Genomic DNA, 20476 nt, shown 5'->3' with positions numbered 1-20476 from the left:
TGCCAGGGGCGGCCTTTGCCAATTGCTTACAACTGACTTAGGCACCAAGGTGCCCATTTATGTCCCCTCCCACACACTCAGCTAAGGGTTAAAGCGGTTCTTGGATGGAGAGTGGAAGTGGGTACCTTCGGTCTGAGCCTCAGCAGATGATTTTACTCAGGGTGGATGGGGAGCACTGCTAACAGATGACAGACACCTGCCACCAACTTCCTGTGTCAGCTCCACGCTCTGCCCTCCATCTGCCTACCCCGGAGGCTGCTGAAGGGAGAGATCTCGAGGGGCCTGCTTATAAGATTGAATTCTTAATTTTGTCTTTTGTTATTTTGTTATTTTTAAGTTTATTTATTTTGAGAGACAGAGAGAAGGTGTGTGGGAGGGGCAGAGATAGAGGGAGAAAGAAAATCCCAAGCAGGCTCTGCACGGTCAGCGCAGAGCCCGATACAGGGCTTGAACTCATGGAACCGTGAGATCATGACCTGAGCCCAAACCAGGAGTCAGATGCTTAACCAACTGAGCCATCCAGACGCCCCTTAATTTTGACTTTTAAAACATCTATCAAGAGTGGGGAGCTGTCCAGGCAGGAGGTCTGTGAGTGTGTGTGTGTGGGTGTGGGTGTGGGTGTGGGTGTGGGTGTGTGTGTCCACTTCACCCAACAATGGGCCTCAGCCTTTTGGAAGTGAGGAATGTGGGTGTTAGGAGTAAACACTTACAACCAAAACTCCTCCCGGCCATTTTCCGGCATAGCACCTACCACCAGGCAACATGTTTTATATTTTATATATTTATTTTGACTATTGTACATGTCTCCCCTGTTAGATTATAAGATTCCCATGGGTAGAGATTTTGTTTTATTCACCAGTGAATTCTCAGAGCCTAGTACATAGTAGGTGTGCAGTAAAATATTTATTGCGTAAGTGAGTGAACATGGCAGACCATTTTGTCCCAAATTTCATAAACGTCCCCTGTGGCTAAGATGATGGGGAATTTAGAATCTTGTACCTGAAGGCCCAAATTCCCAGGGAAGCACTCTGATTGGCTGGCTTATGTCAGGGGCTCTCGTCCAATCAGATGTGGCCAGGGGTGCCAGCCATGTTCAAACGTACCAGGTGGGCTGCCTCTGAGGGTAAAGTTAAGGAGATCTCTGTGGGCTGAGCAGATTTCAGCATGAACATTCTAGAACATTCTAGAGTGGGATAGGTTGTTCCCTGCCTCTCCTTCCATGTCCTGTCATTTTGCCTCGACTAACTTGATGACATGATGGAACAGCACGGTGGCTAACAGCTGGAGACCCAGACTCAGAGATACCTGGGTTCAAATTCCAGCTCTACCACTTACCCTCTGTGCGACCTTAGGTACACATCACTTTAGCCTCTGTGCCTTGGTTTCCTCATCTGTAAAATGGGGACAACATCAGCACATAATTCTTAGTGAGTGTTTAATTAGGATGCACAGGGTTATTGTTGTGCCTGGCACAGAACACACATTTATTGGAGGATAAATTTGCTTAGGAAGCTCGGTTGTCGATGTGGCCAGAGCCTCTGTTCTAGAATTATGCCCAGAGACGCCTGTTTGACAAGGCCTGGAATTCCAGCAGTCCCGGCTTCCTCTAAAGGAGACTTGAGAGGCTTCCAGGGAGGCCGGGGGCCCAGCCCTGGATGACAGAGCGTCCCTTTGCTGAGATGTGCTTTCTGCCAGAGTGGGGGCGGACAGTCCCCCAGGACTCTGGCTGTGGCTGATTCCCTGCCCTGATCGAGCAGCCAGTGCCTGCTGGTGGCATTGCTAGAGGCAAACCCGATGCTATTTGTATCTTACGATCTCAAACCTGCCCTCCTTCCTGTTCTGTCCATGCTTCCCCGGGATGAGGATCAGAGCAGAGTCAGATGAAAGCAAGAGGATTCATCAGACATGAAACGAAGCAAGTCTGAAACCGAGGTGCCATCGGGGGTCCCATTTCAGAACCTGACGTTCTCTGTTCATGAGCCTTTGGGGCAGGTCAGTCTGATTCTCAGGATCCTTCCTGCTCGGACTCTGCAGTGTTTGGGCGTGTCTGATGGAGGACAGGATGCTGTTGGCTGCCCCTCTCAGAGCAAATGAGCTCCTTCTAACTGTTAAAATTGCAGATGTATGTGAGAACCCTTCTGGGTTCACACCGGCTCTATGAGGTGGAGTCTTCTAGGAAGCGGTATGAAATCATCATTAATAGACATAATACTCCGTCCTCACACAGGGTACCATTTATTGAGCACTTACTTTGTGCCAAGTACTGAATCTAAAACTTCCTGTAGATTAACTCCTTAACTGCTTCTCTCAACCCTGTCAAGTGGGCGCTATTATTAACCCCCTTTTGCAGGCAAGGAAACAGGTTTCAAGAAGTGATTTGCCCAAGGTCAGTTACCCAAGGTCACATGGAGCCAAGATACACATCCCTCTCTGGCTGACTTTCAGAATTCTGCTTTTAACACTTCACTGCCTTGGGTATCTTTCCTGAAGGCCTGGCCCCAAATTCTTAGACTCTGAAGAACATGGAGATTTGTAAAGCCCAGATTCGAGGGGGACATTGTGGGGCTAGAAGCCGGAACCCATTCTATGCTGGCCCAGTGGTTCCCTTCGAGTTCTTCTTCACCTATTTGTGTTTCCAAAGCTGCCCGTATTGGTCTGTGCACTCCCACGGCTCTGAGATCCAGAGAAGGATGGCCGTCAGGCCTCCCAGGAAGCACTGGGCCAGTTTGGCCAGAGCTGGCCACCCAGGGGAGTCCCAGACAAGCAGCAGACAAGAGCATCTTCCCTTCTGCTTCTGCCCCGGAGCTGGGGCAGGGGTGTGTGTGTCTAAAGCTTGGCTCGCCACCCAGCCCATCACCCAGCCCTGCTTCCTTCAGCGTCCCCAGGAGGGAGAGATGATGGTTAGAAAGGAAACTCATTAAACAGCCTCATACTGCCCCCACATTCCTTACTGAGGCGCTAAGGGGGATGTCAGAGTTTATTTTACAGGCCCTGACTACTGTTTGTGGGACAGGAAATTAATTCCAGGGAGACGGCTTGAGTGACCTACTATCACTCCGTAACAGCCATTCAACATTTAGTGACTGAAAGAAACCACAAGTATTGTTTTTCAGGACCCTGTGGGTTGAGAATTCGGGCAGGGCTCTGCAGGGTGGGTTTTTGGCTCCATGGGGCACAGGCTGGGGTCACTCCCTCAGCTGCATTCAGCCAGTGGCTGGGGCGCCCTGCGAGCTCCAATCCCAAGTCTGTGCTCCAGTGTTCTCTTTGCGGTCCGCTCTCTCTGTGGGATCTCTCCATTTTCCGTAGCCTGGCCCATGCTGTTTTAGGTGGCAGCCAGATCCCAAGAGAACAAAGATGGAAGTTCACCAGGATTTTTAGCAGCTAGGTCTGGAGCTGGTAGGGCATCACCCCTCTGCATTCTACCGAAGAGGGGAAACAGGTCCCTTCTTTTGGAGGAATGACTTGGGCCACCAGGGAAGGAAGGCATTGATGGCAGACATCTTCAGAGACTCCAGCACCTTCTGCACAAACGGGAGTTTAACATAAGGATTTAGAGCGATCTCAAAGGATCCAAGGGCTGGAACACAGCCTGGCCTCATGGAAGTTTTGCTTCTTGTCTGATATATTAGAAAATATACCAGTGCTATACCTCCTGGGTTTTTACAGCTCTTCTTAGTCCTAATTCCAGATTCCCAGGGAAGGACTGGCCCCGCTCACCCTGAGCATTCACCTCTCATCCAAGCAGCTGTGGCCAGGGGTTGCCAGGCTATGGATGTGGCTGCTGAGTGTGAAAAGAACCTTTGTGAGTCAGACAGACACCCATAGGGTGTCCACCAAACTGTTGAATGCATGAACTCTGGAGTTAAACATTTGCCTGGGAAAATCTGTTTGTGGTTTTTATTTTGTTTTTGCCCTGTGCCTAGATAGGTCCCTGCACATCCTTATTACATTTCTTTCTGTCCAGAGCCTCTCAAAGGCACTGGCTCCCATATCCTGCCAGCCAAGAGACAGACAGCCGGATGGCTTCCATCGGAGGTCAATTTCCCTAAACAGATGGGCGCACAAAAGTAATTAGGATTTGTCATTAACCTTGGTGTCCAGACGCCGTGATGGAAGAGGAAGGTAGAGAGACACAGGAAGACCTGTCGTTGACAGGCTCTGTTGGGTTCTGTCACCTCCCCATCTCAGTTCCATCATTCCTTATATTTTTGGCACAGAACTTTCCCAAAATGTGGACAGAGGAAGAAATGAGTAATAATCCCTGTAACTTGCTATATTGAATTAGGTGGACATCTTTCCTGTGATTTGACAATGCCGACACGCTGACAGTAAGCCCGGTCATACTCTCCTCTTTTGAAAGGAAGACGGCTGCCAACCACCTTCTTTTTCTTTCCTTTTTTTTTTTTTTTTTTTTTTTTTGACCTGGAGTACTAAGTGTTCTATGGATAGGATTCAGAGGTTTGGAGGCATTTCTGCATATGTCTGTTTGTATTTTTGGAGAAGGAATATTGATAGGTTTCATCAGATTGGGGGGAAGAACTCTGAACTCTCCTATATTAAGAACCACTGGGGGTGCCTGGGTGGCTCAGTCGGTTAAGCATTGGCTTCAACTCAGGTCACGATCTTGTGGTTCATGGGTTCAAGCCCCGCGTCGGGCTCTGTGCTGACAGCTCAGAGCCTGGAGCTTGTTTCTGATTCTGCATCTCCCTCTCTCTCTGACCCTCCCCTGCTCACACTGCTTCTCTCTGTCTCTCAAAAATAAATTAAAAAACATTAAAAAATTTTAAAAAGAACCACTGAGTAGTATCTCAGTTTCCCCAGATATTGGATCAATGGTTTCTTTCTTTCCTTCTTTCTTTCTTTCTTTCTTTCTTTCTTTCTTTCTTTCTTTCTTTCTTTCTTTCTTTCTTTTTAATTTTATTTATGGATCAATGGTTCCTAATGTCTAATTGCATTAATACTTTATGGAACCTGTTTGTACAAGATGAACATAGAAATCTTCTTAACTCCCTAAGTAGCCCAGTGTCTGGCATAAAAGAGAGAACAAATAAATGTTGGATGAAGAGTACATGATGAATGAACCCTAAACCTGAAGGCTTTCCTTGATTCACTTTGGCCTCACTGACTCCTGGGCCTTATCTGTAAAATGGGGAGTTGGACCACATGATCTCCCAAGTCCTTCCAGGCTGGAGTTTTTCAACCTTCCTACTAAGTACACTTGGGGACGGATCATTCCTTGTGGTGTGTACTGTCCTGTGCATTGCAGGAGTTCTGTTTTTGCTTTTTTGGTTTTAGCAGCATGGCTGGCCTCCACCTGCTAGAGTCGCGTAGCAACGCCCCACCCACCGTGACAACCCCAAATGTCTCCAGCCTGTCACATGCTCCCTGCTGAAGAACCGCTGCACTAGCCCTTTTTGTCACGCGGTTCACAAGAGGGAGAGGAGACAAACTTGAGGATTTTCCTTCAAGCACATTCAGCTTCTAGAGAAATAAAATGGTAGCTCACTCTTACAAAGCACATGTGCCAGCACTGTGCTTGAAGCTTTATAAGGACTCCTTTACGTGACTTTCATGACAACGTTATGCATTCGGCCTCATTATTATCCTTCCCATTTTACAGATCAGGAAACGGAGGCACAGAGAGGTGAAGCACCCGGCCCAGGGTCACATGGTTAAGCGCTGGAACTGGGATTATGCACCGAGACAGGCTGGCTCCAGGACTAGAGTCTTACTCTGCTCTTCTCTAGAAAAACAGAAAAGTTTCTTCTATAGAAAAAATATTTATTGCCGAGCACTGTGTGAGGGACTTTCCAATGTATTTCCTTTCATTTCCTCAGTGCCCTTGTTGAGAGACAGACTGCTGTTCCTGGCACACCGCTGAGGAAAGAAGCTCAGTGAGGTTAAGACACTTGCCCAGGGGCACACAGCCTTTGCGTGGCCAAACCAGACTCTGAACTTGAATCTCTGTTTCCACTTCATCCTATTGGCTGTTGAGGTGCAGGGTGGGAAGGCGGCTGACAAACGAGTTGAGGGATTTAGGGAAGTCCAGAATTTCCATGGGTCTCAGGTCCTCACCCAGGGTGAGTGGTTCTGGCCCACACACTTCTTCCTTCAATGGGACAGTTCATGTCTTTCCACCACAGTGACCCTTGTCCTCTCCTCCAGACCACGCTGAGGAAGGGGTTAGAAAGAGTTCTAACTGTAAGCCCTGAAGTGAAACTAAAGCAGCACCAGCATCTAGGCAGCTAGACCTAGCCTCCAGCGCCATTTTTCCACTTGCAGGCTCTGTGTGCCTCAGTTGCCCATCTGTAAAATGGGGGTGAATCCTAGAGCCACTCTCATGGGTTGAAGATGGCCCAGGGAAAACAATGCATGTAGAGTACTTAGCACAGCACCTGGTAACCATGACAATGATTGGGTTTATAACGACCCAGCACCTACTCGGCATTGACTACCTTAGGTAGGCTGAGCCCTCCAGCTGCCTTTCTGTCTTGGCTCCTTTGTCTCCAGCTCTGAGCCTCCCCGAAGAGCTGAGGCCCAGGCAGGAACCGCGCTCGCCAATCCATCAAGAAGAGAAATTAGGATCCACGACTCCCCAGGTGTCAACAGTAATAAACAACAGTGAGAATTAATGAGTCTGGGATGCTCGCACCCCCCATGCCAGCCAAACGGCTTTGTGATGGAGCGGCTCAGTCATTTAAGGACAGGCGAGACCTTGGCAGTGGCCTCTCAGGCACGTCAGAGCAGCCAGGTCCCTGTTCACAGCAGATGATCTGATCTTAAGAAAATACCAAGTTTAATAAACTTAAAGGTAATACCTCCCCGCCAATGGGCAGTTAGGCTGAGGGGAAAAACAGCATGTCTCTGGAATTGACGAAACAGAGACAGGGGGACGACATGACATCCCTTTGCTGTGTTTTTGCGAATTGTGTGTGATCACAACCGACCGCCGCTCTGAAGGCCGCAGCTCCGGCCCCTTCCCATCAGTGGTGCAGCCCCCGCTTTTCGCCATCGCCCTAACCAGTTTCAGAATCGCCTGCAAAGCCATCACGCCTCCCAGGCAGGGGGCCTCAGCCCTGCAGCAGGCCACATGCCGCCTACTTCCTGGTGTAATTGTACATCCTTAGCCTTCTCCTCAATGTTCATCTAGACCCCGCAGCAATATGCATTTGAGAGCTCAGAAGTCGTTGCCTGAATGCTTCAGAAGCAGGCGTGGACTGTTTGAAGGAGGCCGAGCTTTACAAACGGGCCCTGTGGGTCAGTCCTGGCCTTGCTTTCTGTCCCTGGCTGCGCAAGGCAGCCAGATGGGGCTGGGCTCTCAATGAGGGCAGCCTGAGGATAGCCATGCATGGGGAGGTGTGTTCTGCCTGTAGGTATGGTCACGCACGCGTGTGCAAGCATGTGTGTGTGCGTGTGCACACGTGCTCTCACAGGTGCACGTGGCCATGTGCCTCTCCAGGTGTGTCTGTGGGCCTGTGTTCACCTGTGGGGACGTGTGTCCTCCGTGTCAGGTTCCAGTCACTGCAGCTCCTTCTAAAGTTTTCAAAAAAGGTTTCATGGGCAAGTTCTAGCGCCCTCATTACACAGGAAAAGTGTGAGCACAGGGAGCTCTTGGAGCCACAAACTTCCAGAAGAAATAATTAGCAGCCACCATTACTGAGTAGTTACCATGTTCTGGGGAATTTTACAGACACTCTCTTTGCATCTTTGCAACAATCCTAGGAGGTAAGGATTTTGTTTTCTTTAATTTACAGACAAAAAACCAGAGCTCAGAAGGGTTAAGTAACTTTCTCGGGGTCACAGAGCTAGGAAGTGGCAGAGCCAAATATGGACCCAGGCAAGCATCCCAAGACTGGCACCCCAATCCTTGTGACCCTGCCTATTTCTAAATTCTGAAAGTGTGTGCGTGCATGTAGGGGGTCTGCATTTTCCTGGAGTTGAGCAGGAGCGCCGGGAGAAGGGGACCAGGATCCTGCAGAGCCCAAGGCTTGGCTTGTCTGACATCCACAGCCAGGCAGAGAGATAGTGCCCCAACCCTGCTGTGGAGAGGAGAGCTGAAGTCTGATTCTGATGTGAGTCAGGTGGAAATATGGCCTGGGGGGCGATTATCTGGTGGACCCAGTGTAACCACATAGGTCCCTATAAGAGGGAGGCAGGAGGCTCAGAGGCACGGCAAGTTGGAAAGTGCTCCACTGCCAGCTTTGAAGATGGAGGAAGGGGTCATGAGCCAAGGACTGTAGGCAGCTTCCGGAAACTGGGAAAGGCAAGAGAACAGATTTGTCCCTGGAGCCTCCAGAAAGAACGCAGCCTTCCCAGCACCTTAACTTCAGCCAGTGAAACGTGTGTCAGACATCTGGTCTCCAGAACTGTGAAGGTAATGTATATATGTTGTTTTTAGCCATTAAATTGGCAGTGATTTATTATGGCAGCAATGGGATTTCTAGGTCCTCTTGCTAGTCTAGTTTTAGCAATACTGAGTCAGACTCACTGGGGACCGTCTTATACTTTCAAGGACCTGGTCCAGCCCCATGTGTAACCAGAGACTGGGGACCCACCTGCCTCATTCTGCCCGGACCCGCTGCAGCTCTGAAATTCTCACTGCTCTGATCCTCTCTTGGGCTCCATTCTTACGTCCATGTGTTGTCTCAAAATGGGGGCAGTCAATCGAGTCTCTTCTACCTAAAGCCTTGGAATGGTATCCTGTCAAGACCCAGCATGGAACAGCCCTGCCCACCCTTCCTGCCCCATCTTCCACCATCCAGCCCACTGGCCGTGCGGAGCGTCTCTCAAGTGCTTCTCACATGCTGTTCCCTCTTCTTCCTAGTACTTTTCCTGGGCCCTCTTTCCTGGGCCAGTTCCTCTCTAGCCTCATGTCTCAACTCTATGGTTACTTCCTCCAAGGCCCCTTCCTGACTGTTTACGTCCCTCTCTTGCACGTTCTTCTCACTGCCCATATTTATCCTTCAGAGAACTTTACTATGAGCATGATTATGATGATTTTTGTGATGATTTCGATAATGCCTGAGTCCCTCTCTGTAAAGCCAGCTCCATGCCAACAGGGACTCCCCTGTTTTGCTCCCTGTTGGGTCCTCACTGTCTAGTTGGCACTTAGCAGGTGCTCTATAAATAACTGAATGAATGAGTCGCTCATCTGCATCCATTTGGATAGCAAGGTCAGGCCAAGTTGGGAACCCCTTATAGCCAGCCCCTGCGATTGCCCGCTGGTGCCCAGAGGAAGAGGTGTACCCCTTCTGGTACCTCTGGGAGCATGCTGGGAAATGGGACATGCCCCCTCAGCTCCGCTGAGTAACCAACAGCTCCCCTTCAGTGCCCAGCCCGGTGATGGATGTGTTTCCTGGATGCAAGGCGTGAGTTGTAGTCATAAAATTAATCGGGCATGTAAAGACATAACTAGAGAGTGACAGCCATGGACAGTGTCCAGCTAATTGGGCACTTAATGTGGAGGCATTAGACAGGCAAACATGCCAGGCTGCGACACAGAGAGGTCTTCCTCTTCGTCGTTGAGGGATCCTCTATTTCAAAACACCAAGGAAATCTGGAGCCTTCCGCCTCGGGTTCTGAGACTCCCTGAACGCTACCCATGGGGGGTGGAAACTTGAGGTGCATCTCATCTCAACCCCTCGTATTAAAGTCTGGGAAGGGGGCACCCAGAGAACAGAGGGTTTTCAAGGTCATTGACTGGAGAAAAGGCAGGATTCAAACCCATGTCTTTTAACCCTGCCTTATCTGTTCCTTATCTTCAAAAACGCACTTTTTCTAATATAAAGGCAACACGTGGGGCACCTGGGTAGCTCAGTTGGTTAAGCATCAGACTCTTGATTTTGGCTCAGGTCATGATCTCACAGTTTATGGGATCGAGCCCCATGTCAGGCTCTGCACTGACAGCGACTCACCCACTTGGGATTCTTCCTCTCTCTGCCCCTCCCCCACTCTCTGCTCTCTCTCTTTCTCTCTCTATCTTAAAATAAATAAACAAACATTTATTTTAAAAAAGGCAACACATGTTCACTCTGGAAAATTAAGGAAGCATGGGGGTGGGGTCCAGCTAGTTGAGAGCGTGAGGAGGGTGGGTGACAGACATAAAGAAGGAAATCAAGCTTCCTTATGATCCCACCACCCAGTGATTATCACTGAATCTTTGGGTGTTTCCCTGTTCCCTTTTTTGTCTTTTTTGCCCAGTGCACACCATGAAGGGATTCAGATGAGCATGTTCTGAACCCAAGTTCACATCTTGACTCTACATCCTGGGGCTTGGGGTTTTTATCGTCTCTCTAACATAAGGAGAGCGTTTCCCCATGTGGTCTGCCCGACTGCTCCCTTCTTGACTACAGCGCTCCCCAGGGTGTGGCCAGGAATTCACCAGCCTCAGGATCGCACCGGGAGCCATTTCAAAATGCAGATTCCCAGGCCCCACAGACTCATTGTATGCATGTCGAACACTCTCCCAGGCGATCTAGAGGCACCATAGGTTTCTAGAACGTCCCCCCGTGCAGTGGTTCTCAACAAGGTCTCATGCTGAAATACTGGAAACTGGGCTTAAGCAGATCCATGGTAGAGAAGGTTTAGAGTCGGGGCCCATGGGTCGGTAATCTTTTTGAACGCTGTCTGCGTGACCCACATGCATAGAAGGTTCCAGGCATCTTTCATGGTGCATAGAGGGTTTTCCTGCCAAGACTGGTAACAAACATTCCATCAGAGGTAAAGACCCTGAAGTATTTTATCACCAGAATAAAGACCCATTTGGCTTTATGGTTTTCCATGACATATGTCTTCTAGGACATATTCTCACCAGCTTCCTGCGGAGTTTCATTTCCAAGCGTATACTCTTTGGCTGTTGGAGCCCTCCATGTTGAGGTCCCAGCACCCGGGGCTACAGAGAGGGTGTCAGAGTCAGTGGGCCGTGGGAAACCCCCTGCTCAACAGATCTGGGAGCAGAGAAGGTAGGTCTGTTCCTCCCGCCCCACATGCTTCTCTCTTTACTGGTCTCTACTGAATTCACAAATAACGAAAGTCCCTGAGCTGAGACATCTGAATAATGATCTTAAGTCTGTTGTTTTTCCGTGCCATTTGCTGCACCGAGAGAAGCTAATGAGACACTCCCCGTACAAGACCCGTTAATGGTGCCTTTTGGCATTTAGGAAGGACCTGTGGAAGGAACAGGCATCTTAGTGGAGGCTCATAGTGTGGGTTTTGCAAGCGATGAGTGAATCCACGGCCCTCATTTTCCAAGAGGAAGCAGGAAACCTCTTCAGGTTCCTAAGCAGAGTGCACTGCCGTTTAGAATTGGGTCGTCTGCCTCATGCCACCTTCCTGGGGTTTGACTTGAGGCAGGCAGCCAGGAGGGCTTCATGGAAAGCAAAGATGACTTACCGACACAGAGAGACTAGATTGCAGCCCTGGCGGAGCGACCCCAGGCAAGCCTCTCGCCTTTCCTGTGCTTTGGGACCTGCACTGACAGAGCGAGGGGAACACACTCTAACCATTGTCTGGCTCCGGCAGCGCACGCTGGAGGCGACCCATGAAAGAGGGTGTGGACGAGAAAAATGTCACCATGCACTTACCTCCCCTGCCTCCATCAGCTCACCTCGTGGTCTCGTCATATTTCATAACTCCGCGGCATCGCCGGCTTCCTGAGGCTCATCTGCTCTAGATGATTTCAGGCTGTTTCTTCAAACTGCGGCTTTTCAGAGGAATCTAATCCCACAGCCCAAATAAACAGATGGATAAGTGCAGACATGCTGTGTATGAAGGGCAGTCTCCTGGCCCCTCATAATCACCCCCACACACACACCACTACGGTGCGTGGGCCTTAAACTGGCCCTAAGGAACTCTGGGGTGCCATAAAGCACAGTGTGACAACCCAACTCCCTCTGTTTCACAGATGAGGAAACTGAAGCCCAGAGGGGCAAACGCCAGGGCCAACCCCCAGATTTCTCGGCCCTCCGTTAAGGGCTTTTCAGGGAAACAAAATGACGGGGCAGCTGTTTGGTGTCTTGTCCCAAGCTCAGGGAAGTGAGATGGCCAGAACCGGCGAGGGTAACTGGGTGTGTGTAACTTGGTACTTACCAGTGATGGAGGGTCCCTTGGTGTAGGGACTGCAGAGAGATCGAGCAGGGTGAGATCAGAGTGTCCCAGAAGATTCCCTGGCTCTCCTTGGCTCATAGCAGCAGGGTGGGGCTGCAGTTAAGAACAGAGACTTGGGGCGCCTGAGTGGCTCAGTCAGTTAAGCATTCGACTTCGGCTCAGGACACGATCTCATGGATTGTGAGTTTGAGGCCCACATTGGGCTCCATCCCAACAGTGTGGAGCTTTCTTGGGATTCTCTCTCTCTCCCTCTCTGCTTCTTCCCCACTTATGCTTTTTCTCTTTTCTCTCTCAAAATAAAACAATAACAACAACAACAATAATAATAACGGTAAATAATAATAATAATAATAATAATAAAGAACAGGGACTCAAGACAAACTGCCTGGGTCTGGATCCCAGCTTTCTCCTCCCCAACTGCGTGACTTGAGTAAGTCACTTACCCTCTCTGTGCCTCAGTTTTCCCATTTGGAAAATGGGGACAAGAATAGTGCTTAGCTTATAGTACCACTGGAAGGAGTCATTAAGAAAATTCATGTGGAGTGCTTATCTCTGCCCCTGGCACATAGTAAGTGCTCAGTACACATTGGCTACTGTTATTCTAGGTCATCTGAGACCGTGGACTGGGGGGCTCGCTCCTGGTTACTGCCCCATCCATCATCCTATAAAAACAATTTCTAGGGAAAACACGGGGCGGGGGGAGGGGAGGGAAGATGAGGAGGAGGAAGGGAGGTGTGTGCTGTCTCTGGCTCTGTGCATCCTGCCTCCTGAAGGGCCCTGTCCGATCTGGGTCACAGCGGAGGCTCGGGAGCCTGCAGGCTGCTCTTGGCTCCTCCCTGGGCAGAGCGGCTCTCTGCTGAATGGAACACAAAGGGAGAAGCTGCTATTTATAACACTGCAAAGCAGAGCACTTCGAGGGGATGGCAGGAGCGAAGAGGGCATGTGGGGAGAATCAGCATCAGTTGGCTGCCATGGTCCTTCTAGAACCTGTGATACCCAAGTTGTATCCCAGTGGTTGTCACGCCCGTGGTGCCCCCAGCTGAAACCCGGTCCAGAGGGGTGGGTGGGCTGGGCCCAGCACCCCCTGAGAATGGGAGCAGGTGTGCTGGGATGGGGCTGGAGAACAGCCAAGGTGCGCAGCTGAAGGTAAACTTTGAGATGGCTCTGAAGACATCCAAGTGAAGACATCGTATAGAAAATTGGATAAAGGGATCTGGAACTCAGAAGGCAGTTTCTCTGGACTAGGTGACATGAGACAGAAAGTCTAGACTAGGTGCTTAATCTGAAGTCAATAGAAGGAGGTAGGAGATCTGGGATATGGGTCTGTGGTGTTCTGAAAATGTATCCGAATTTCATTGACACGTCCCTTTTTCTGGGGGAAGGATCCAAGAGTCCCCATCAGACACTCAGGAGTCCACGACTGAAAGAAGGTCAAGACCATCAGCCTGATACTGGGGGAGATGCTGGCGGTCCCTGGGCCTCTAAGGCCCTCATTCTCTGTCTCTGCTGCCAGGCGCCTGGTGGACCGTCTGGAGAACATGAGGAAGAACGTGGCAGGGGACGGGGTGAACCGCTGCATACTGTGTGGAGAACAGCTGGGAATGCTCGGCTCCGCCTGTGTGGTGTGTGAGGACTGTAAGAAGGTACTGTCACCCTCCTCTTTCCTGCTTCCCTACTCATCACATCAGAGGGCAAGGCCTGGGCTCAAGCCTTGGGAGGCCCTGGGTTCGGGGGATGGAGCTTGGACCCTGAAAGGTAGTTGCTAGGATATGATTCCTTTGGGGATGCTCCCATGCCCAGCTGTCTACTAGGCAACCCTGAGCCCTGGTTCCTCTTCTGGAAGATGTTCTGACCCTGCTGTCCCCTTGGACAGCCTCGTTTGGATGAACTCAGGAGCCTGAGGCAGGCCGTGGGTTATGGTTGAACCTGCAGGTATCCTGGTTGTAGCTTAGCAAGCTATTTGTCAAGCTAAAGAACATGCCAGGCAGGTGTCTACACCTGTGTGAACATGGAAGGTTTACTCAGCATCCTCTTATCCTGGCTTAGAAAGCCCCTCTCTAGCCAAGTTAGGGTTTTGGGGCTTCTTGAACATTCATTGTTAAAGGAGTCTCCCTCCACCCTGCACCCTCTCCTCAAGCTGTTTGCACTTAACAATTTCAGGACACAGATACAGCTGTCCTTGGGTCTGCCTGAATTCCTGAGAAAGGAATTCAGGGGACCATGTGAGCTGGGAACATCCAGAATGTCACTTGGCATCTCCTGCTTGGGGTTCCACTTAGTATTTAGAATGCAGTATTGGGAACGTTTATGTCCAAAAACTTGTCTTCTGCAGCCAGCCACATAGTAAAAATTCTTTGACTTGTTTGGTTTTCCATTTTGTCTTGACTGTCAGGAAACTCAGCCAAAAGTATAATGTTTCATCAGTCATGGCATTTACACAAGATCTTCATTCTCCTTGAGGGGCTGAACATGTAGTCATATTCTAGGTGATGTCAGATTCATGTGGGAAGGAAGGAAGGAAGGAAGGAAGGAAGGAAGGAAGGAAGGAAGGAAGGAAGGAAGGAAGGAAGGAAAGGAAAGAGAGAAAGAGAAAAATAAACATATGGCTTTTCCTCTTTAAAAATCACGTCAGTGATCTCCCCTGCATAAATGCTGAAAATTCAGACCCCACATGGACTCTTGGAAAATTCAAGAAAATCCACTTCTCCAGTGCTGGAGAATGATTCCAGTTCTTGTTATTGGAAATCAAGACTCAAATTGGAACTTTAATCCCAACTGGCCTTGGTCATGGGAGGGAGGCAAGAAATGGGGAGTTCAAGCTCATTCTATCCACCAAGAGAGAATGGGGCTCTGCTGCCTCCCAGCCCCTTTGCCCTGATCACTGGCAGCTCAGAGCCTGGCATATGTGAGTGTGCACTGGGCTATGTTTTGTCCCCAGAACGTCTGCACTAAGTGTGGGGTGGAGACCTCCAACAACCGCCCGCATTCCGTGTGGCTCTGCAAAATCTGCATCGAGCAGAGAGAGGTGAGTGGACTGGCCACCTCCCTTGTTTGTTCAGTTCCCCTTCCTCACTGTCAGCAGTGAAGCAGGGTGGCCACTGAGGGTTGGGGAGCCTGGTCAAGTGTAGGTTTTGAGGGACTGGTAACAAGGAACCAGCTCAGCTTCGAACAGTGGCCCAACCGTTCAATGAGTGTTTGAATGTATTTCTTTTCTCTTCTCCTGCTTCTGTGACTTGACTCTTCCTAGACGTAGGGAGCACACCACATGTAAGAGGTGGCAGACCTGGAGCTCAGTTATTGTTCTGCTCTCTCGTTGTGTGACTTTATACCAGTTCATCACCTTTCTGATATTCAACTTTCTCTATCAAGCAGATGGGTATGCTCAGGCCCTGTCTATGGAGTATTTGGGATTGTTGTGTGACTAAAATAGGAATTGTGACAGGCTACATAGTGTGTCAGTGTGCTGAGCTCAGGGAACAAAGTTAAAAACTGGCACTCGCAAAGGCGGGGCTAATGGTACATGGCTGCCATGTCTTCATGCTCTCCCTATCCTCCCCCAGGTGTGGAAGCGTTCTGGAGCATGGTTCTTCAAGGGATTCCCCAAACAGGTCCTCCCACAGCCTATGCCTATAAGGAAGACCAAGCCCCAGCAATCTGTCAGTGAGCCTGCTGCCCCTGAGCAGGTCACTCCCGAGCCCAAGCATGCTGCCCGGGCTCCAACCCGAGGTAGGACAAAACAGCTTCTCCTTTCAGGACCATGGATATATCATGGCTAACTGGTCCACCAGAGGACGTCCTGACCTCGTGTCTGTGTTTCTACCCAGGTGGTGGACAGCCAGCCAACCTCTGGACTTAGGACCCCTGTGTCTTCTGCACAACTCACCATGAACCTTTGTCAAGAGGGTAGCATAGTGAGCCACTGTGGAAAACAATATGGAGTTTCCTCAAAAAATTAAATATAGAACTACCTTACAATTTGGCAGTGGCACTACTAGGTATTTGCCCAAAGAATACAAAAACACTAATTCAAAGGGATACATTCATCCCTGTATTTATGGTAGCATTATTTACAATAAGTAAGATATGGAAGCAGCCCAAGTGTCCATCGATTGATGAATGGATAAAGCAGATGTTATACACACATACACACACACACACACACACACACACACACACACACATGTGCAGAGGTATTACTCAGCCATAAAAAAGAATGAAATCTTGCCATTTGTAATGACATGGATGGAGCTAGAGAGTATAATGCAGAACAAAATACATCAGTGAGAGGCAAATACCATATGATTTCACTCATATGTGGAATTTAAGAAACTAAACAAATGAGCAGAGGGGGAGAGAGAGAGAAACCAAGAAACAGACTCCTAATTATAGAGAATAAAATGATGGTTACCAGAGGGGAGGGGTGGGGGGATGGGAGCAATAGGTGATGGGGATTAAGGAGGGCATTTGTCACAATGGGCAGTGGGTGTTGTATGGAAGTGTTAAGTCACTGTACCATACACTTGAAGCTAATATGACACTGTATAGTGTAGTGTTATGCAATAGTACTGTTGTGTAATAGTGGAATTTAAAACTGTTTTTAAAAAGAGAGGAGAACAGGGAAGTCTCCAGCAATGTCAGGCTGTCAAAACCTTTCATTGTCATCTCTGACGGGGTATTTAGAGGTACGACAGAGGCGGAAATTAAAACTAGAAGCTGAGAGATCACTGGAGCCTGAGGAAGACTTGCTGAGAAGGCCTTCCTTTCCCTGATCGTCCTGCTGTCAACCATCAGCACATCTGAAACTGTACTAATTACAAGTGAAAGTTGAGTAAAAGGGAAAATAATAAAAGATAATTACCATGACTATGAATATTACGATTACCCAAGTATTATGATTAATTAGTAAAATGATGATAAAAGGGAAGGCAAAAAGAGAGTAAAAACAAAAAAAACTACAATAAAAACATATTACAATTGAGTGAGACCATTAGGTCTGACCAGATGAGGCCCCTGGGATAATTTCAGTTAACACTAAGTGATAAAATCTGGTCTGAATGACGGTCCTGGAGTTGAGTGCAGGCGGTGTTTCTGAAAGGAAATTCATGGTTGAAGGTCTCAAAAGTTCAAATGTCCAACTACACCTCCTGCAGATGACTTCTCAAGGTGCCCAGGGTAGTGCCTGACACCCACGTGGCATTCACCAAATGCTTTCTTACTGACCTGGCATGAGCAATTTCTACTCCTGGAAGAGAAATACCAAATTCTCAACATACACCGTATCCCCGAGGAGCCCCCACATTCACCCCCAGAGCACCTTCTTCCTGGTTAAGCACTACTCCCTGTAGGCTGAGAAGACTACGTAGCCTGTCAATATCTGGGACATCTGAGACCTGAATCTCTGTCCTTGGCTACGTACCAGCCATGTGAGCTTGAGCGAGTCGCCTGGCCCTCTGAGACCCTTTCCTTACCTGTGAAATGAGCTGAATAACTATTGGGTTATTTTGAAGGTTAAATGAGATACTACATGGGAGGTGCTTTGCAGAATGTAGCACTTAGTATATGTTGGCCAATGCTATATCATGTTAATCACCTAGACACAGATACATACACACATAAATAGTATGAACTAGCTTATCAGATAAACACTGGACAAAGAAAATAACTCTAAAACTATGGTTGATGTGACACCCACTCATGTCACTAGAAAGAAGTAACATCACCAGCATTGCATAGTGACAGCTAAAAAATTGTTGGTAATAACATCCAGTGCTAAGGAATCTGGGGGAAATGAATACCCTATAAACTGTTGGTAGGACTATAATCACGTCCAGCCTTTTGGAAAGTATTATGGCAGAAGCCATTAAATGTTGAAGTGTATATACCATGTGATCCAGCAGTCCCTATCTGGGAATATATTTAACAGCAATAAAAGGACCAATATAGGGGCGCTTGGGTGGCTCAGTCAGTTAAATGTCTGAGTTCAGCTCTGATCATGATCTCACTGTGAGTTCGAGTCCCACGTCGGGCTCTAGACTGACAGCTCTGAGCCTGGAGCCTGCTTCCGATTCTGTGTCTCTTTTTCTCTCTGCCCCTCCCCTGCTTGTGCTCTCTCTCTCTCAAAAATAAATAAACATTTAAAAGGATTTAAAAGGACCGATATAAAAAGATGTATGTGTGAGTATATTTATTGTATCATTATTTATGATAGAACCACTGGAAAAAAACCAAAATGTTCATGACTGGGATGGATAAGTGAATCATAATATGCCCACACCATACTATATTAGGCATCTTTTAGAATTGAATGATGTAAATGTGTATTATAGATTTTGAATTATACCCATGATAGAAGCTTACAATATTCTTTTAACAAATATTTACTGAATGCCCACCGAGTTCGAGGCTCTGTTCTGTGCCCTAGGAATACAGTGATAAATGGAACAGACAAAATCCTTGCCCTCGCGCAGCTAAAATTCTACTGGGGGAAACAGATGCTCCACAAATAGCATATGCAAATAAGATCGGATATCAAGTGGTGATGAGCGCCAGAGGCAAAGTGGAGTGGGTGAGGGGGCAGACATGGCAAGAGGCTCTGGGTTGGATGGGACGGCCACAGAAGGGCTGTCTGCAGAGATGGTGTTTGGAGAGAAGGAAAGAGAAGGCTCAGGAACACTTGGTTGGGAGTGTGATGTGCAAAAGGGCTTGAGGTTGGAGCACGCTTGGTGTGTGAGTCCTGGGGAAAACCAAATCAACTGAACAGAGCACATTCTAGAACAGTTTTATGCTCATTGGCTGAGGATCCCAGTTTGCTCTTTTGAAAGCCTGTGTGTGCTCACAAGCGCATGCGCATGCCAAGGAAATCACGTGAGATTGTAAATGGGAGCTACATCACAGGGAAGAGAGGAGAAGAGACTTTCAGTTCCCTTTTTAAAAGTCCCTAGGAGGGGCGCCTGGGTGGCTTAGTCGGTTAAGCATCCGGCTTCAGCTCAGGTCATGATCTCATGGTTCATGGGCTCCAGCCCTGCGTCGGGCTCTGTGCTGACAGCTAGCTCAGAGCCTGGAGCCTGCTTCAGATTCTGTCTCTCCCTCTCTCCTTGATCCTCCCCTGCTCAAGCTATCTCTCTCTGTCTCTCAAAAATAAATAAAAGACATTTTTTAAAAAGTTCCTAGGAGTGGCAATGGGCCCCTTTGTGTGTCCCTTAAGTGACACAACCATAAAACAAAGAACCATAAAACAAGTTCTCCTCATCTCTCTCTCTCTCTCCAGGTGACACTGAAGACCGGAGGGGCCCAGGTCAGAAGACAGGTAGGTCCTGCCACCTTGATCTTCTACTCTATCCCATCCCTCTCTTACCTCTTCTCCATTTGATGCATGCTTTTCCCTCCAGGTCCTGACCTGGCCTCTGCCCCTGGGCGAGGGACCTATGGACCTCCTGTGCGCCGGGCCTCTGAGGCACGTATGAGCTCATCCGGCCGGGACTCAGAGAGCTGGGACCACGGACACGGTGGGGCCACCACCGCCGACTCCAGCCGGACCCAAGCTGGTAGGCAACATGGGCAGATCTAGATGGGCTTCCTGGATGAGGAGAATCAAAAGGAATTGGGAGGAGGGAAGGACAATGTTTTGTTTCATTTATTCATTCAATATTTATTGAGTATCCACCGTGTGCCACGCTCTGTTCTAGATGCTGGTTCTAGTCTATGGTAGAGGAAAGACAGAACTCAGAAACAATCCTCACCCTACACATCCATACTTTGGGTTATATCCTTTTCCTGCTCTAATGCCAAATGCAAGGAAAATGTGGATTTTTTGCCTTCCTCCCTGGAAACCCTGAGGAAAAGGCAACATACTTTTGAGCACAGTAGGGAAGCTATCTCTCACAGACACCCATGTTTTTTCTTCTCTTGGCCAGTGTTCTCTGAGGTCCAAGAGGATGGGGTAGGGCAGCATGGCCAGAACGTTCCTCATCTCATTGGGTGCCCAGCACCTCTGGCTCCACTCACAGTGGATTTATTTGGCGAGAGGGCACACTGGTGGGAATCCTTGATTCCTGGACTTGGGCTTTTGGACCGGGCCCACAGTTAGATGGGCCGACTATTTAGATCACTTGTTGACCTCTGGCTTCTCTTCCTGAATGGTGGGTTTTTCACTTAGACCATTGGTCCCTCTTTTTGACAAGATAGCTGGGCACATACCCTGTGCTTAACCAACTCTGCACATCCCCTAATGAACCTGTGATTCAGATTTATGGAAAAAGAAGACTTTGTCAGGTCTACAACACCATGGGATATGTATTGAGTGCTTACCATGTGCCAGGCACTGTCCCAAGCTCTTCATGTATATCAGCCCATTTGATCCTTGTCACCCCCT

At 48.8% G+C, this 20476-nt stretch overlaps 1 protein-coding gene across 9 annotated transcripts in view; it reads left to right on the top strand.

The window, feature by feature from the left end:
* RPH3A (rabphilin 3A) overlaps positions 1–20476 on the top strand; it is a 265035-nt gene that overhangs the window by 215036 nt on the left and 29523 nt on the right. For 8 of the 9 annotated variants that reach the window (XM_029921863.1, XM_029921862.1, XM_029921857.1 and 5 more), the window contains 5 exons: positions 13619–13748; positions 15044–15130; positions 15666–15831; positions 19373–19411; positions 19494–19649. In XM_029921863.1, coding sequence (XP_029777723.1) covers positions 13619–13748; positions 15044–15130; positions 15666–15831; positions 19373–19411; positions 19494–19649 — 578 coding nt within the window. The remainder of the gene's footprint in view (positions 1–13618; positions 13749–15043; positions 15131–15665; positions 15832–19372; positions 19412–19493; positions 19650–20476) is intronic. The other variant, XM_029921858.1, reaches the window with a different exon arrangement.

This window comes from Suricata suricatta, chromosome 14, assembly GCF_006229205.1.
Source record: "Suricata suricatta isolate VVHF042 chromosome 14, meerkat_22Aug2017_6uvM2_HiC, whole genome shotgun sequence".
NCBI classification, from domain to species: Eukaryota; Metazoa; Chordata; class Mammalia; order Carnivora; family Herpestidae; genus Suricata; species Suricata suricatta.
Note: the sequence above shows the minus strand (reverse complement) of the source record. Positions and strands in the feature narration are given on the sequence as shown.